The 18,340-nt window shown below is 41.2% G+C and overlaps 4 protein-coding genes across 4 annotated transcripts; 3 read left to right on the forward strand and 1 right to left on the reverse strand.

Annotated features, from left to right (window-relative positions):
• Positions 1 to 1,403: 1,403 nt before the first annotated feature.
• LOC128711703 (uncharacterized) lies at positions 1,404 to 11,226 on the forward strand. The gene is made up of 6 exons (XM_053806585.1): positions 1,404 to 1,773; positions 4,038 to 4,166; positions 7,465 to 7,506; positions 10,384 to 10,451; positions 10,590 to 10,793; positions 11,083 to 11,226. Exons 1-6 carry the CDS (start codon positions 1,404 to 1,406, stop codon positions 11,224 to 11,226), a joined length of 957 nt encoding a protein of 318 aa, XP_053662560.1.
• A 2,990-nt stretch (positions 11,227 to 14,216) lies between these two features.
• On the reverse strand, positions 14,217 to 15,917 carry LOC128713424 (uncharacterized). The gene is made up of 4 exons (XM_053808284.1): positions 15,879 to 15,917; positions 15,490 to 15,780; positions 15,143 to 15,265; positions 14,217 to 15,068 (listed from the first exon to the last, which is right to left on the reverse strand). Exons 1-4 carry the CDS (start codon positions 15,915 to 15,917, stop codon positions 14,217 to 14,219), a joined length of 1,305 nt encoding a protein of 434 aa, XP_053664259.1.
• A 312-nt stretch (positions 15,918 to 16,229) lies between these two features.
• LOC128711926 (ATP-dependent Clp protease proteolytic subunit, mitochondrial) lies at positions 16,230 to 16,975 on the forward strand. Its single transcript, XM_053806818.1, has 2 exons — positions 16,230 to 16,271; positions 16,340 to 16,975. Exons 1-2 carry the CDS (start codon positions 16,230 to 16,232, stop codon positions 16,973 to 16,975), a joined length of 678 nt encoding a protein of 225 aa, XP_053662793.1.
• A 556-nt stretch (positions 16,976 to 17,531) lies between these two features.
• LOC128714405 (uncharacterized) lies at positions 17,532 to 18,327 on the forward strand. Its single transcript, XM_053809280.1, has 4 exons — positions 17,532 to 17,609; positions 17,688 to 17,852; positions 17,921 to 18,082; positions 18,154 to 18,327. Exons 1-4 carry the CDS (start codon positions 17,532 to 17,534, stop codon positions 18,325 to 18,327), a joined length of 579 nt encoding a protein of 192 aa, XP_053665255.1.
• Positions 18,328 to 18,340: the final 13 nt, after the last annotated feature.

Consider the following 18,340-nt stretch of genomic DNA (forward strand, 5'->3'; position numbering starts at 1 on the left):
GTGTGAAGCTAACGTAAGTCTAATGAATGGAGAGAAATTATGTGTGAAACATGCTACTAACCGAGTGAATAAAATTCAGTGTAAAGTTGTACACAACTGACGACAGAGTTATTGCCATAGTAATTTTTAAAAGCTTGCGGAACAAAATATTTAGAAAAGTTATTCTAACAACCGCTTTGTGGTCTTGGCCTGCTGCTTACTTACTTGCTTATTCGGCGCTACAACCGCTTCGCGGTCTTGGTCTGCTGTAGGAGTCCTCTAAACCGCTCACAGTCGAGCGCCATCGTCTGCCAATCCCGGCCTCTCTGAGGCTCGCATCAATGACTTCACTTCATCTCAATTCAGACTTACCGCGCTTTCTCTATCCATAAGGACCATACGACCTAAAGGTACTTCAGGGGCTGGGTCCTGCGGTATCGTTCTCATGACGTAAACAATCCACCGGAGCCCGGTGAGTCTAATCCGTTGTACGTCAGTAAGTTCGCCGTACTGCTCATACTGCTCGTCATTGTAGCGGCTTCTATATTGTCCTTCCAAACATACGGGGCCAAAAATCCTTCTGAGGACCTATCTCTCGAGCTCGGCTCGGCTCGTCTAACTCATCTAACACAGTTTTAAGTAATCCCTCTTAGCACTACCGATCGACCACTATTTGGTCTGTCTTCTATTTATAAACTACGCTCCTTTTTATATAAAATAAAATTGTACAAAATAATTTGTAATTGCTTGATAAATCATATGTCGTGCACAATGACCTTAAGCGCGTCAAGCGTTCATCAGCTGTCAACGGATGAATGGAAACTCAATTTAAACTTTTTAGATTTGTACATTTTTATCTAACTTTAAACACATCATTAGCACACTTCCCATCCATAAACACGCATCTTTGCTGAAAGGGAGTTGGAATTCATGCAATATCACGAAAAAAGCTTAATTTTGCATTTTCAACCCTCAATATCAATCTGGCCTGACATGTTTGCTGGTTGCGAACTGTCAAACTGCACGCAATGAGCCGAGCCTGCTGTACGCTGCTTGCGTCGCCTTATTTTGTTTCTTGTCTTGTCATTTGTTGTTATTCCTTCCCACGTTCAGACTCCGTTGCGTTTTCGGGCTGATAAGAGTGGTTCGGGAAAGTCGAACGAGTTTTCTCTCACCGTACAGCTTTCTTGGAGGGAAATCCGAGAACCCAGCAGCACCTGCACAGCGGTTGTCACCAACTGTGGGGGAGTGTGGTTTCGACAAAGTGTGAAACGAATTTGACGAACACCGTACCACACAGCTAGACGAGTGAGCGATATTCGTGTGCGCTGATAAGAGAGTGATTTTGGGCAGTGTGAAACCAATTTCCTTTCCGTGCACAGCTTCCGGATAATTCCGTTGCGGTAACCGAGGAGTTGGTGCAGATGTGTGCGAACGTGTCGTGTTTGGTGCGCGTTACCAGTATGATGTCACGGTGTGCGAAACGTTGTACGCCTCGAATGCCACGGATTAGTCACCGGATACGTGGTGGGATGGTATGCACCGCTTCCTACAGCACGGACGCCCTACACCGCCAGCAGCCTGCACGAATCGGTGGAAGAAATGGATACAACGATGCAACGAGCTTCTTCGCGGGAAGTGGTACCCGGTCGCGGTCGTATACGCAGGCAGCCTCAACCCTAACCCGGGAACAGCTGCACGATCTGGTGTACAGGTTAAATGAGGATGAAAGAGAATTGCTCATGAACACGCTGAAGCAGTTCGAGTCCAACAAAGTGAAGGCAAAGTTTGAAGGTGAAATTTAACACTTGAGCTCCCGCGCGCTGCAGCCGCCTAGAAACACTTTATCCCCTTTTCATTTTCCGAATATCTCGATGTGTGTGTTCTCCACTCCCGTTTTCCACTTTACCGACACAAAACCTAACAAAGCCACGGAATCGAGCGTTAGGGAAATGGGAAAGCCAGAATTTGCCTGCCCGCAAGACGTAGTGGGTGGCCCAAAGTTGCCAGAATTGCTCCTCTCAGCAAATGCAAAAATAGAACGCCAATTTTACAGCTGTACGGGGACGTTACGCTCAGTGCGCCCAGTAGAAACGATTAAATGTAAACAAAGATGTTGATTTCATTGTAGAAATGAGCCCCCGTCTGTTTGGTGCGTTGATATCGCGCGCAGTACAGTACGACGCTCATCCACCAAAAGCAACAAGTTCTGGCTTTCCTTCCCAATTCGCACGTTGTGTGCTACTCTCACAATCGTACCGATTACATCCGCAGTTAAAGAATGGATCAGAAAAAGCCAGTTGATGCGCAACTTCATCCGCAGAAAGGATGGAGTAGGACCAAATTATTATTTATGTTAGTTATTCGGAATCATTCTTCATCTGTGCCCGTCCCGTTTGGGTTGAAATGATGTAATCAATCTTCCAGAACTAGATTCAATACCCATAATCCCTCTCCCACTCAATGTCAAGCCAACATCACCTGTATCGTCCGTAAAAAAGCTGATACGGATAACAAAGTACCCACTGTCAACACCTTTATCTATTATCCCAGTACTTCTTCACACGTTTACCACACGCCTCTTATCAACGTTTGCCTCTATCGGGGACAGTGTAATTGTCTCTGCGGCAGTTGTTGCACGTAACCGCTCGTTATCTACAGGGAATGTGTTATCTTCTTCTCGTAGTAGGATATCCTTGTACAATCAGCTGCGCACTATTCGCACACACTATCTATCGCCTATCTCTACCCACTCTACTCTTGCTCTACTATCATTCTAAGCAATTGATGTGACTTTAATTTAAATGTTATCGATAAGTGCTAATCGTTCGTATTATTTCTAGTACTTGTACCTTTTTTTTTTGCTTCTAATTAGATGTACATTTCTTAAGCGTTATTTATATGTGATTTCTCGTTTTTTTTCTGTTGGGGGTAATTGTAAATTACGGTCGAGTGATTTTTATTTTACCAGCCTTCCGTAGTGGGTTATGTAATGTGATATTTAATGGCAAAACAGGATCATTTGCCTTGTGCCAAATATGTAAATATATAGGTCACATTATGCTTTCACTGCTAGGTACTCGCTATCGTTAGATTCGATTCTATATAGGCATTATTATGTAGTGTTTTAGGGAGGAAAAATGAGTAACAGTTTAATTTTTTGAGACAGCTCAGCTTTTGTTGATTGTAGTGTGGGGTAAATCTGATTTATGTTCATAAAACAGAATAACGCTTTAAGCGAATGAATGAATTACTCTGAATCGCTGTTTAGAGCTTCATTGTTCCATAAACAATGATGATGTTACGAATGTAGAACTTGAATGTTGATAAACTATCTTAAATACTGGTAGCGTTCGAGTACTTGGGTTATGTCTTCTTTATCTAAATGTTTCATTCAGAAGTTAAAAAAAAGAAGAATTAGAATTCACGAATCTTCGGGGATTCTTGAATATTTTGAGAATTTTCCAATCTTTGAAGATTCACGAATATGTTGAGAATCTGTTCAACGTTTAACTCAACACCACACTAATTTATTGCATAACTTATAGTAAAAAGGGTACAACAAGAAAGGGAGACAATTTTATTTCATGTTGATTCTAATGCCTCAACGATCCATTAGCCACGAGAGCTTACCAACGTACACAGTAATATGGCAATGGCCACTGGAAATGGCAAATTCTATTTTAGTCGAACGATACGCTCATTCATAACTTATAACACGCTAGACACAATTCCTCGGTCTAGGGTTTAGGGCTAGAGCAAAAGATGAAGCACACTCCGCACAAGATCGTTGTAAAACAGGTGGTAACGTTGTAATCACGCAAGCTGCCTCTAGGTCACATTATATCCTTATGCCAGGTGGCATTTGGCTAGTATCGCTGTGTGTAAGTGTGTGTTTGCGTCCGTGTGGTAGTCAACGTTCCCCCGACCGTCATTAGTTGCCCGGTCCCCGAGCACCAATAAACCGTGTGCGATTCCTCACTCCCCCCCACCGTAACGACAGCAGTATGAGAAATGGCTGAATTACTATATTCAAAATCCTACCCCCTACAACATAGGGCAGTTGGCAGCAACCGTTTGGCGAAGTAGATTCGGTCGTCCAGCAAAACTAAAACCTGCCCTGGGAGATGTAGATCCTACCGGTTCCTACTGCGCGGTGCCGGAAGATTGGCTGCAAAAAAAGTTCGGTATGCTTTGTGTATGTTACTTTATTATTGGTTTTCGTGTTAGTTGGTTTGGTTTTTGGTTACGTTGTACTTAGTGACTGCTAGGCTAAGCAGGTGGAATGGGGGTGGTTTTTTTTTGTTGGTTGTGGGAATGGCAGTGGAATAGGAAGGTCGAGTACGTGTACTCGTGCGCTTCATTCATAACCTTTTGCTCCGATTTGCTTACTCTACTAACCTTTTGCTAAACTCCATCATGTTATTAGCTAACGCTTAACCTACAAGAGAAAACATTTTGCGGATAAATGAACCTTTAGAATGCTTAGAACGTTTAAGGGGAGCGTTTACATTCCAGTAAAAGGTTAACCGACAAACGAAAGTGCACTGGATTAGTTTTCATTCATTCTTCATGCAACACGCAACAAGTCGCTCTAAGCTACATGTTCCTGTTTATTCAAACTCTTGTTCTATAATGTTTAAAATTGTATGCTGCGCTTATATTACTCTTTTAAAGGGAGATATACACTCGGAAGCTCGAAAAAAGATTGTATTTGGAAAAGGAAAAGTACCTCTAATATTGAAAAGTATCATTACCATTGAAATCTAATAATTTAAAAATATTTTTAATGAAGTTATTTTATTCTCATTTTTAAAAATCTTAATCAATAAAAGTATTAAATTTAGCAATTAATTTATGATTTACAGTTTGTTGCGTTTGTCTATAAAAACAAAGAGATATTAATTTTAAAATAAATAAATTACATGAAGCAAACTTATGTAAAGAATATCTGGTGAGTGAAAGTCAATCGGTGCTCAGGCCTGCGAGAAATTCTGGGTATCGATTTGCAAAGCCGTTGTTTTCAAGACAAATGCGTTTCGATGAACTCGAATACTCCTTCGGGTGTATTCTTCATTATTTGGCGATTTATTGATTTAAATTCCAGCTATACGAGATATTCCTGAAGCTCCAATGTTCGAGACAATTCCATGTAAAAATGTTCAAATGTGTCGCACATGCTGACTGTATATCTCCCCTTTGTAACAGGTTTTTATATTATCATACAATACAAAAATTTATGACAGCATTTTTGCAACCTCAAATTACGTGCAAATCGGTTTTTTAATTAAAATTGAATAACCCTAACCGTACCACAAGTAGGATTATGTATTTTTTGAAGAATATTTAATGTACAAATTTATTATACTTAAAATAATTAGTATTATTATTAGGGTTTCATTACGTTCCTACGTTATTTGGTGGTACGATTAGAGTTGATCATGTTTTTTTTAGTACTTAATGAACAAATCATGCTTATTACCGGAAAACTTTGTACTATTTCGTAGTCCGATATTGTTACATTTTTGTTTATTTTAAAATCTTTCTCCTTATATGCCTTAGACGTAAATTAAGTCAGAGTTGGTATGGAAATGGTGCATATAAGTAAACGGTTTTCGGTAGGTCAGCTCTGTTCCTATACGTAAAAACACACGGTCGAAATTACATGTATGAATGTGTGGAGGTAGCGTTTATGTAATAGGTAGGAAGCAGTTTTGGCAACAGCAAAAAAGTGCCCTCGGATTGAACGGCCCTGGGTACCGGGAGAACTAATTTCATGTTGCAACCCGTTGTAGTATGATTCGTGCTCGTTTTGTGTAAATATTGATTTTGCATTATGTGGACTGTTTTCGTTGCACGCCTAACCGATACCGGGCATAGACACACGTGTGCCACCCATTTCGCTATGCTGTCGAACGCTAAATCGATTTAATTTGCATTCCAGGGCGATGCAATGTGTGGAAATCCTTGTATTAGTAGCATAAATAATTACGTGTAAATTGGTAGTAAATACGATATTAGTTCTGTAGTTTGATGTAAGCAGGAAGTTCTTTAAAGGAAACGTGTTGGAAAAGTCGTTCGGGGTATAATTTTGCTTTAAGGAGTCCGTGATTTCTTCAACGTTATGTGCATGATTTATGACATTATTTTAAGGCGCATGATTCAGCAACCGGATAGGATGGACCGTGATTGCGAAGGAGCGAAATGAAATCCTAAATGGAAAACTCCACGTTTCTCGGGGGTTGGCATCAATTAATCTTGTTGGGTTTAGTTTACATCAAACGTGTCCCAAGCACAGGTAGCGCACAATGTTGTCCTGATGTTGTCTGATCTTGGGCAAAGATTAGCGCACGCGTCCAACACGGATGGGATAGACTTATTTATCTTACCGAAGGATCAGTAACCTTGATTATACTAATCAACCAATCCTGCATTAATCAACGATGGTGGAATACCGAAAGCGTTATCGTGCTACGTGCGCATCATACACCATGTGGCACCACCGGGAAGTACCGAAACGTTGGAAGTAACTCTGCACTCCTGATGAAACATTGATTTAGGTAGAAAAGGGACAATCCTCAACCAACCCCTCCCGCACACTGGTGGACGCTATTGGTGGATGGTGAAAATTGGAACGTAGCAGATTCTATGCGCCTTTGCGTCACTATTATCTATTGATTGCATGACTTCCCTTATCGACGTGTGAGATTGTTTGGTTTTTTATTTGTTTTGTTTTTGTTATTACTGTTTGCTTTTATTAAAAGTACAGACACACTAACAGGCTAACAAGACTGAGAGCATGTGACCGTCGCTTTCGTGATCGAATGTAATTTAGGACCATCGGTGGATGATTGCTTCATAAATTGGCATGACACGCATGACCGTGCGCCTAGGACAATTATATAAATTGTGTTAGAAAAAAAAGCAACGATGTATACTGATAATGTTAAGTGCGTAATGGCTAACACTCCCACCCACACTACCCACTTAATGTGCATGAAACATCCTAACATAATCGTGACTGGGAAGCGAGAAACTAAGCACACCACATTGCCCAGAAGCATTGCAAAACACGGCCAGAAAACAACCCAATGTCTGGTTTCGAATGATTTAATTTCATACCTTTTTGTGTGTCTTGTGGTGCTGCTGCAGCAATTGGGCGAGAACCCCCAGTGCCGGGGCCAGCTTTTGATGTTAAATTATGCATGGAACGAATTTAATTCTGGTCGCTTTCTGTCTATCTCTCTGCGAAGGCTACAATTTTCCATTTTTCCCTCTCTGTTTGTTGTTCATACTCCAACCATGCAATGCTTTAACACATCTTTATTAGATCGTTTCGAGTGTATGTAGTGTTATATAGAAGGAAAAGCGGTGGGTTTTGGGGCCAACATTAACATTGCGTTGTGCAAAATTGTGTGTTTATATTGTTTTTTTTTCTTGGTTGTATTTCAATTAATCGATACCTTTTTCATGCCTACATCACAGCCGAAACCGTACCAGTGCCCGCCACATCGGACCTCATGAAACGTAAGTACACGTTCTTACAAAATCCGTGCTGAAGCAATGGAGACGCATGGTGCTTCACGCTGTAACAATTATTTCCCTTCACGCGTAAGTTTAATATTAAATTGTTTTCTGTTTGCTTTGGTGGGTGCATTTGAATGCCAACAATAAAAGTCAAATAAATTGTGGATGTCCGCTGCTATTTTACGGGTAGCGAAACTTTTCCATTTACTCATGCCGCAAGATGGTTTTTTTTTTACTCGTCCTGTAAAACATTTCCTCAACGGTGACACGTGTAGCACCATTTGTGCGAAAGAACAAGCAAATAATTGTTCTTCACCAGTTCCTTTTTATTGCCCAGCACACAATCGCAATGCTATTGTGCCTGCCCGGAAGGACTGGCCATGGCAGTCCTGGGTTGTCCCTTTGTGTACGGAATGCTTGACAGTTGAATGAAATAAAAATGGTTGCGATTTCATTTGATGAAAATGAGCTTTTGAGCTGCTTGGTGGGCAAAAGGAGGATTTGTTTTTTTTTTTGCAAGTAAATGTGCAAAATCGTTTTGAGGGGTGGAGTATTTGTAAGTACTATTGCCTCGCAGGTTGAGGAATAAAATATTTTATTAATAAAATTATCTTTAAAGTTCGCATACGAAGTCATTTCAGCAATGCTGGAAAGATGATTGTTACGATTAATAAAACTTTAAACAGAAACCACACGGAAACCACCGTTGAATGGCTCACATTAAATCCGTTGCGAAATAGTGCCGGTGCGGAAACAGAAGGACGTTCTTTTTTTTTTTTTTGTTTGCAAATGCCAAGTTTATCCTTTTCAAACAGATAGCGGCGGTCACCAATTCCCGTCCCAGTAGTTTATACCGCCCATACCAATTTAGTGTTCGCACTGTCATGCCCCCAGTGTCGTGGTGTGCAACCATTTGTCGACCTGCGGGTCGGTCGTCAGCAGGAAACCTTTTCACTTACACACCTGAGCGTGTGTGTGTGTGTAATGGTGTTTGTGTGCATGTTGTGCTACCCACAGAAGGCTATCGTTTGATAAATTTTCCTTCCCGTCCAGCTACCGTGTGCCGTGTGTTCACGGTAGCGTTCTTGTACATGGATAGCACCGGAAAAAAAGCGCTTCCCACTCGTGATGGTAAGTGGGTGGAAAAGTGATGAGTGGAAACGGGCATAGAAAAATAGTACAGCAGTCATCAGCGAAAGAATTGTTGATTCGCATACGGTGTGAGTTTCGTCATTCCGAGGTACTGGCAGTGGCAGCTACTTGATGGATACTCCCTCGGCGAGTGAGAATATTGAAGCACCCGTTCCGCTAACCGAGAACCCTTGGCCGGAAAGGGATTTAACGCAGCAGTGGCACGGAGTGGAAGGAACGTTTTGGTTGATTGAGAAGCAACCGAATCAGATGTGCTAATTGAAGTGCTGATTGAAAGCAAGTGCATGAATGAGTTGATGTTGGGAAGGGTAAGGAGTCAAATGCGTACTAATCCTGTTGCTTAAATTACTTCAAAAGTACAGGCTAAAGTTTCACAATTTCCTCCATCATTTGCTTTGCGTTTGAAGCTTTGCCTGAATGTCCTTCAGGTATTATCAGGCTAGATTGAGTCATGGAGTGTTTGCATGAAATAGCAACAGTTTTAACGATACAGCTTACAGCGCCGGAATTGGTTTAGGACGTGTTTGCGCTACTGAATTTCATTCCCTATCCTCCGGAGCAGAAAAGGGTTACGATCGAAAATCGTTCCACAAAAGGTGAAAGTTTCCTTTGCCCAGAAACCGGTCCTCTCTCTTTGTAACATAATACTGGTTGGGGCACAGTGAGCTAACCAAAAAAAAAAAAATAATAAAACGGACCTCCCGCACCCATACAACAAAGTCAAATATGTCTGGCTGACAGTGAGGAATTTAAGGTTGGACTTTGGGTGTTTTGTGAACTTGCCCTACTGGAAACTAAACTGGACGCGAGCCGGTAACCCAAGCTGCATTATCCGGAAGTCACCCGAACCGGTTGGGGATTTCCATTTCAGATTCTTTGCTTTTTACGCACGATTCTTGATCCTCGGGGGAAACAATTTCCGGAGCGAAGAATAATATTTAACATCTTTGTGTTTGGATGCGTTTAACTGCTTTTCACTGACGCAAAATTTAATTTAAGTACATTCAACAAAAACCGTTTTTTTTGCTTGCAGTCGGATGGGCAAGATTTGTTATAACATTATAGACACCCATCCATCCTTTTTGAAGCAGAAGCAATTGTTGAATATTTCTAAGCCGGTGGAAATCGCTTCAAGATGGGATTCGATTTCAACCCGCAAATTGGTTCCAAAGCAATTAAATGACAACCAGTGCCGTTTTCTGGGCAAGTAATGGACGGATGGAACTTTGGTAAAATAAAACTCGTTAGAGCAAGGAAGATTTCTGCGTTGTCCTTTTGCTAATGAGATATGCTCGGAGCATCATTTCGCGTTGACGCTCTGTTTTTTTCCCCGTTTTCGGTTCGCGGTTGTTTGCCGTGTGTTAAATGTGACCCAGCGAACCGTTGAGTTTGTAAAGTGTTTAAAGTTTTAATGACGTACATTACCCAAACGCGCCATGGGGTTCTGAGGTTGGGGAGAACGGGAGGTAAGATGCTCCGGTATGCAAATTAGATGCTCATTAATTGATTTAATGCATAGCGACATTTGCATTTCTTATTATGATAAACGATGTGCACCTTGGAAGAGTTTTTGTTGTTGTGAAGAGTTGTTGAAAGGAAGCAATTTTAAAGGGAATTTATGAATAACACAATCATATTATAATGGCACAGGAGACTATTTCATTCTTATACCATAAATATTACCTGTTACAAACGGAGTGTTAAATATATTGTTTTCATTTACAGTCGGATTGGTGAATGCGCTTCCTTTCATTGGATTTGGTTTCCTCGATAACTTCACCATGATTATTGCGGTATGTATAATAAGTAATACGCATAAGCCTTCCGTCATACTACAGCTGTACCTCGTCTGTTATCTCCTGCTGTTTTCCATTGTCCGTTAAATAAAGACGAACTACTAATAGAAATGTTTATTCATTGACCGTTTACAGGGAGACTACATTGAGCATACGCTCGGATTATTTATGTGCATATCGACGATGGCAGCGGCAGCGCTAGGGAATACCATCAGCGACGTAATAGGCATCGGATCTGCATTTTACGTGGAGAAGCTTGCCGAAATGAGCGGCGTGAAACCACCGAAGCTTTCGCCCATCCAGCTGGAGATGAAAACCAGCCGAAGGGCGGCCAACTTGGTAAGGAGATGGCGGAGATACATTTTTATCGAGTTGGTAGTAGTAGCGCGGTGTATGATGGATGAGATGTTCTTGTCAATGGGAATTATTTATTGGATGAAATATTTTCGTTCCGTAAATTGGAGCTTCCAGCTTCCAAGTGCAATTTATTTACCATACACCTTTATTCGTTTTGTGCGTACTTCGATCATTCTTTTCCTCGAGTACAACAACACAATTCTTGTTGCCGTATTGCACGGTTTCATTTTAAACATTTTTGTTTCTTTTGCTTTCAATACGGTCTCTCCAGGGGCGCGTGCTTGGTATTACGATCGGCTGCCTGCTGGGAATGTGCCCTCTATTATTCATGAAGGAAGATAAGGATAAGGATAAGGACAAGGAAAAGGACAAAGCCAAGGCACCGAGCACGGTGGCGAACGTTGCCGTGGAGTAGGCCTCCCCTTGAGGTACATGGCTGCTGCAGACGTAACGCCTGTGTGGTTATAGGTCAATTTAGGATGGTCCCACGCGGAATGCACACCTATTCGTCTGCCGACCGAGTAACCGAAATCCGAAATTTAAATTAGACAGATCCCAGTTCGACACGAGGGTTAATATTTTACGTTGATTGATCGAAGGCGGGAGTTCGGAATTCGAATTACTGCGACGTACTCCACCTACCAATAATGCGAAAGCACATACATGTATACCAGTCCCAGAGCACATCGACGAAAAAAGAAAACGAGTTAGCATCGTAACGAAATAACGACCACACTACGGGCTGGATACGAGCGGTGTACATATATGTATTAACGTCGATCATGGGTTTCGATACGAAGTACCCATGAGCTCATCTGAACGAATGCACCTATCTCTCACATGTTTCAGCATCGGCGGTAGATTCGCGGTATGATTTATTGTTTCATTTCCACGAGTTGATGCAGCCAGCTATAATGTCGAAATTTATGCCTAGTTATTGATTAGCCACTATTGGTGCTACTGTTACTGCTATTGCTATTTATTAACGATTCTCTACAAAACAACGTATCGGTAATCGAATGTATGCAAAACTGACTGTAAGGAACGTAGGGGAGCGCCGTCGGCGTTGTTTGTGTTATAATTACAGTGAATGCACAAACTATGTTAATAACTATTTACTCTTAGAATTGTTACCTTCTTAGTTGAAGAACGTACTAGTAAGACTAGTCCATCTGGCAATGTGTTATCGCTTCTAATTATTGCACCAGCACGCTGCCATGAAAATAATTGTTCTTGTTTATAAAAGGCGATTTAAACTTACGCGAATTAAGAATTCAATGACACACGACACCAACCACTTCTATCGTACGAAAGCATCATCCTTGCGAAAAAGGAGATCTCCTACGCGAAAGGTTATTTTCCCGTATTGTGACGACACATTGACGAATGTTTCATTCAGAAGAACGCGAAGATCTTTGCTGGTGCAAAGAAATAATATAAAACAAAAACAAGGTTATTAATGTCACTAGAGTAGAATTGGTAGTAATTGGGTCCATTTAAAGAAAATGCAGGAAAATTTTATTAGATTAGAGTTATTACAATATTGGTATAGCTTTCTTGCAAATCAGAGACCAATTTCTTCAAATGTGTAAAAGTAGTAAACAGATATAATCGTGTACGTTGGTATTGATGAACGCTTACCCAAACTTTCTTTCCTAGTTGTTTCGCGGGCGTAAGCAAACGTCATCAGGCAGAATGATATTACATATATGGAAGATACCTCATTAATTTTGCTCTAAGTATTTACTTACCAATTTTCTGCCTATATGGTGACAGTTTAGCGAGCATATTCGAGTGGGAATGAGTTGCAGATGTACTTCCCTTAGGAATTTTGTTAATTAGTCATGTTCGGCTAAACAAACACGATCTATTACACCCCGTTTCATGCGATTCCTCAAATAAAAAGCTCCTCGTTTCCTCCTTTTTTCCACCAACTAATGACAAAGCACTTTACGAAGTAACGATTCTTAACCGAGTTCTTCCACATTCCCATTGAGCGCATTGGAAAAATAGGTTTTCAAGGTGCGTGCATAGTCCCTCCATGTTAAAGCACAATAATATTCTAAACTGATATTTCTATTACTCAAACCTAACCCCCTGGCCTTACACATTTACCAAAACAATTTAAAAACAAGTAAAACCCAACAGCGAAGCGTTGTGAATTGGCTGGCTGGCGGGCAGCAGAATGAAATGAAACTATTTTTCTAAACTTCTTCCATCTGGCCATGGACACGGCCACAGATAATGCGATAGCAGTAGAGGTGATGTTTTTTGTCCACGCGATAGCGCTTTCACAATACCTTGAATGGTCAATTTTCTAGTAATCAAAACACCTGGATACTGTCCTACGTCGTCTTTCACACTTACTCATATTGTCGATTAAATATACGGTACGAAGCGGATAGGAGGAAAATAAAACAAACTAACTATGAGCAACTAGCACAATGCATTTCATGAATAATATAACAAAATTATGTAGCTATTAGCGATAAACAATGAACGTGTTTGGTTTTTGCAAACCGGATCGGGCAACCGCTTGGAAAGGTTTTATAGCGAAAACGATCGTGAGAGAACGATTTAGGGGAACAGTTCTATAAATTACTGCAACAGAAGATTCTATTTGGCAGACAACAATGAGTTGCTTGTGAAATGCTTTGCAGATCAGCCAGTTCACTAGTAGTTCACAGAAAACCGCGTTTAACAAAATTATGCGACATAATAATGCTCAAATCAAAAGCCGATAAACAGTTCCGTACAGTGCGGTAGTAGATAGAATTGATGCTCGAGGTTCTCGTGCAACACTCGAATACACAATACAAATCGATAACCGATGTAATGACGAACAGCAATAGAAATAGCAAATATTGAACGAATGTGTACCAAATAAACAGTAATTCACTATCTCATCTAACGCACGATGCTTTTCTTCCAAAATGGAATATTCGCTGAAGAATTTTCCATTTGAATGGGTTTATTTTCTTTTTAATTTATTATAGTATTTAACTTTTCGGTAAACAAAACAACCGATTTTGTCTATTTTTCGGATAATAAAATTCATTCATCATCACGATTTACGTTTGAATAATTAACTTTATTTGCAAAAAAGCATTCAACAGATTAAATAATGTAGGAGAAAAGAAACAATCGGTAGTTTATATTTAATGTAAAATAAGAAAACTATAATAATTAGTTTTGCTTGAAATAATGTTAATCGTAAAAATCGGGAATGAAACGAATGAAAAGGTACATTTGATTTCTGAACAATTTTGAGTACCAATAGCTGAAATAGCTTGTACAGCTAAGCCATTGATTTGTTTAGTTTCCTTAAACGAAACAAATTCTATTACGTGTGTGGTTTCTGTGTGTTAGTCTATCTACTTCTAGAATCATTTCTTCGGGGGCTCATTACAAAAATTTCAATAGAGAACTGAAAACATCGTACGTCTTCTTGTAATGCTTATAGATACCATCGTAATTCTCGCGCTGTCCCTCTGGACACCATTTCTGACTGCCACCGATCAGTGGAATGAAGCAATCGTACGAACAATTTTGAGATCCAGCAGCGCCGTTAAGTTCCGCCATCGGGTCGCCATTTGATTCGAAATTCGTTTCTCGTTCCGGGTCGTGATTAGTCTCGTGCTCGGAATGAATAAAATCTATCTGTTGTACCACATTATTGCCTTCGGCTGGATCGAAAATGAAGCGTATGTTCCGATAACGGTACGGTGAGAAAACATTAACCTCCGGGTGATTTGTACTATGCCAATTACGTTCGAGTAGCGTATGTTGCTGTCCGGAAGCAAAAGACGCTTCACAGTCTTTGAGGGTTGCGTTTATCTGCGATGCGGCAAGGGTCCCATCCGAGATGCAGTCTTCCAGAGTGTTTGTATCGTCAACAGTAACGGAACTATCGATCATACTGTCGAGTCGGGTTTGATGAGATAGTGTGCAGTGGCTGGAAATGTTATTGCCTTCCAGATTGTTGGATACTCCTCGGTACAGCAAGTTTCCTGGGAGATGTAGATTGCTAGCTAAAAGGAAGGCTCCAGCAATGGTCATTACGCTGGCGGTATAGCTCAAGGCGAGCACGGTGCTATAGTGTATCAACTGTTTAGCCATCGCAAAGGAAGGTAGAAAGTTGATAAGCTCGGTGTAAGTTAACCAGCCACGGGTGAGACCTTGCCGCTTTGCTAGTACCTTTTCAACCGATTTTAATTTCTCAAAGAAATCTCGCTTGGAGACGTACGCATTCCAATTCTGAAACGGATCGAATTTAAATCATGAAGAAGCAAAAAAAAAAATCCACACATGCTGTTGTTTGTGACATTTACCAATGCATCCAAGAATTCTAGTTCCAATGTTTTCATTTGATCAGGAGTCATATTTCCATACTCGGCCCAGGCACTTAGATAGATGTCCTCATCGTAACCGCAGTAGAATTTGGTCGAGACCATCTGAAAATTCATTCCAAAACACGTTAAAAAGGCAGTTCCATAGCTTATCCGCGTGTTAATAAACACTCGATCAGGCGAAAGTAAAGCGTCTAAAGAGAAAATGGCAACTTTCTTTGCGTGAAGCAGTCAAGCGTGAAACATTCACAACGCAAAAAGCAACCCCAATACGACGTGTGCCCCTATCAATGCACTACGCAAGCAACTACAGGGAACTATGCACTTACCATTGATACTATAAATAATTCCGACGGTGTGATGCGGCGAACAAAGGTCGGATCGGTGGCGTTTAAACGATCGAGATAGATCATAGCCAGGATGAGTGAGCATGGCGTCACGGATAGATTGCCGACAGTCGCAAAGTTCAATCGACTGAGGGAATGGCCGCGATGCGTTTCGGAAAACACATCCGCTGCGTAGTCGGCCAGCGGTCGGCTGATTTTGGTGCAGCGCACCTTGGACGAACCATAGTAGAGCGTTTTCTTGATGCGATCGAGAAACTCCTCATGATCTATCACCTGCGGGGAATGGAAGCAAAACATGACCATAATTAGACAAATGGCAGGGTGGTACCGCCGTGTCGATGTGCATTCCGCAACATATTCGTCAGCTATACCTCCGTGTCGGTGATGTTGGGCTGTTCGTGTTCAATCATCTTGTGCCTTTTTACTGCTCACAACACCATCCGAATAGTGTTTCCTATATGCCAGGTACTGCGGAATTTTACCCCCAATAAAGCACAGTATTTTAGATTGAAAAATCACAAGAAACGCACGCTGCTACCACCGACACTTTGTCCCACTGGCTATGCGAGGTTACGACGAATCCGTTCCATTTGACAGCTGGCTCGTTTGACAGTCAGTGACCGTTGTCATCGGCCATGTTGAATGTGCGATTACGAAATTTTGTTTACAATTTAGCACTTGTTTTTCTACCGTCTGTGTTTATTATCGTAAGATCATCTACAATGAATAGAATAAAATCATTTATGCCGCTTTTATCTTCCGTAGTAAGTATCAGTGGATAGTTTGAGAACGTTTTCTGCCTATGCATTCACTCGTATTGTTTCTCTTTCAGCGCAATTTGCATACGACCAACAAATCATTCCTGAATCTTGTGCCAATCGTCGTGGAACAGACCGGCAGAGGCGAACGAGCGTATGATATATTTTCACGCCTACTAAAAGAGCGCATCATCTGCCTAATGGGCCCGATACATGACGATTTGAGTTCGTTGATAGTAGCGCAGCTTTTATTTCTACAGTCAGAAAATGGAACCAAACCGATCCACATGTACATCAATTCTCCCGGAGGAAGTGTCACTGCTGGGTTGGCTATTTACGACACGATGCAGTACGTGAAACCTCCGGTAGCTACATGGTGCGTAGGCCAAGCATGTTCGATGGGCTCGCTGCTGTTGGCCGCTGGAGCTCCTGGAATGCGCCACTCACTGCCGAATGCACGCATCATGATTCACCAACCGTCCGGCGGAGCTCAGGGCCAAGCGACTGACATTCAGATACAGGCGGAAGAGATCCTGAAGCTAAAGAAACAGCTGACCGAGATTTATGGCAAGCACACGAAGACGGCAGTGGATGTGCTGTACTCCAAAATGGAACGTGATACGTTCCTTAGCCCAGAGGAAGCCCAAACGCTGGGTATTATAGATACGGTGCTGGAGCATCCCCCATCGTCGACGGAAGCAACGTCGTAAAATATAAAAGTTACGCAGAAAGTTATGCATGATGTTTAATATTGGACTAAAGGGAAATAAAAGAGATCAAATATAGGAAAACATCTGCGATATTTAATTCCGATGATTGATGAAAAATGTGTTATTTCCTAAGATTTTTTTCCACGTTCCTTCAGCCTATTCATATGTTATTATGCCAGCCTATTCATATGTAATATGTTATTGAAATTTTGTTTCCATTTAAAATATTTAACAATAATCGTTTGGTGTACTTATAGCTCTTTTATGAATCACTGATTTAGACTAATATAATTTTGTTTTAATGAATGCTCCAAACGGGTAGTAAGGTTATCGTTAAAATGTGTGTTATCTATTCTATACCATCAATAGTAATCCCCTATGAACAAAAATAGAGGTAATGAAACGTGAAATTTAATTAATAAGATTACAAGCCTCACTGCCTCTCAGCTATGGTATTACCCCTTATGAAGCCCATTGATGCGAATTCTAGCGAATAACTAGTGAAGTAGTAATCAACTTCTGTTTAGTCTGCGCTAAACCTCACAACTTGATCATTATGCGCCCTTGTTGCGTGTGTTATATATTGGCTGTTGCCTTAGCAGTTGGTTTCCCACGCGCCAATGCAGTAGGAAGGGTAAGAATTCGTCACAAAATATGATAATTCTCACAGCGGGGATATAAAAGACCTTCTGTTCCCTTTCGCCGTTTGCAGAGAAATAAAGAACTCGTGATAGATAAAGCGAAAACGTGTCAAACTAACAAAACCGATTCGTTCTTGATCAAATTTACCGTTCCGGCTAACTTCTCGTCCAGCAACAACGTGGTGCGCTTTTACGGGAACTTTTCCGTACTGCAGGAAATTCGACCCCCACTGGAGGTAAACGGACAAAGCAATTGCGGAGCCCACATTTAATCTGATGTGTCGCATTTATTCTCATTTAACAGCTCACGCTCATTGCGTATCGCTGTACGCTTGATTTGCAAAACTGTCAACGATACAATGCACTGCAAGTGCCTAAAATTTGTTCCTTCCTGACGGACACTAATTCCTTCTGGTCTCCGTTTGTACGAAGCGTCGAACCGACTGTGAAATGTCCAATACAACCGGTACAACGATTGTGGTTGTGTTTGAACGGGCTTATTTCTAACAACATGTTTCAATCTGTATCGCCCTACAGGCAACGTACTTATTCAAGGATTCAGCGTTTGATTTGAGCTTCTTTACCAGCTTCCCGTTGGAGGGGTACACCTGGCAGGTCACGATGAAGTTGTACTCCACCGCGAGCACACCGAAGAAGGAGGTTTTCTGTTTTGCCGCTCAAGCGACTTTGAAGCGAGTTAGGAAAAATTAATTTGCTTCTTAAT

The sequence above is a fragment of the Anopheles marshallii genome, chromosome 3 (genome assembly GCF_943734725.1).
Source record: "Anopheles marshallii chromosome 3, idAnoMarsDA_429_01, whole genome shotgun sequence".
NCBI lineage: Eukaryota > Metazoa > Arthropoda > Insecta > Diptera > Culicidae > Anopheles > Anopheles marshallii.

Bases quoted from the DNA above. Each gene is read 5' to 3' on its own strand.
- LOC128711703 (XM_053806585.1), top strand. From the start codon at position 1,404: ATGTGTGCGAACGTGTCGTGTTTGGTGCGCGTTACCAGTATGATGTCA. The intron at 1,774-4,037 runs GTGAAATTTAAC...CCTACAACATAG, and splicing joins AGTGAAGGCAAAGTTTGAAG to GGCAGTTGGCAGCAACCGTT. The intron at 10,794-11,082 runs GTAAGGAGATGG...CGGTCTCTCCAG, and splicing joins GCCGAAGGGCGGCCAACTTG to GGGCGCGTGCTTGGTATTAC.
- LOC128713424 (XM_053808284.1), bottom strand. From the start codon at position 15,917: ATGATTGAACACGAACAGCCCAACATCACCGACACGGAG. The intron at 15,781-15,878 runs GTATAGCTGACG...CATTCCCCGCAG, and splicing joins CCAACATCACCGACACGGAG to GTGATAGATCATGAGGAGTT. The intron at 15,266-15,489 runs GTAAGTGCATAG...ATGAATTTTCAG, and splicing joins AATTATTTATAGTATCAATG to ATGGTCTCGACCAAATTCTA.
- LOC128711926 (XM_053806818.1), top strand. From the start codon at position 16,230: ATGAATAGAATAAAATCATTTATGCCGCTTTTATCTTCCGTA. The intron at 16,272-16,339 runs GTAAGTATCAGT...TTTCTCTTTCAG, and splicing joins TGCCGCTTTTATCTTCCGTA to CGCAATTTGCATACGACCAA.
- LOC128714405 (XM_053809280.1), top strand. From the start codon at position 17,532: ATGCGCCCTTGTTGCGTGTGTTATATATTGGCTGTTGCCTTAGCAGTT. The intron at 17,610-17,687 runs GTAAGAATTCGT...CGCCGTTTGCAG, and splicing joins GCGCCAATGCAGTAGGAAGG to AGAAATAAAGAACTCGTGAT. The intron at 17,853-17,920 runs GTAAACGGACAA...CTCATTTAACAG, and splicing joins AAATTCGACCCCCACTGGAG to CTCACGCTCATTGCGTATCG.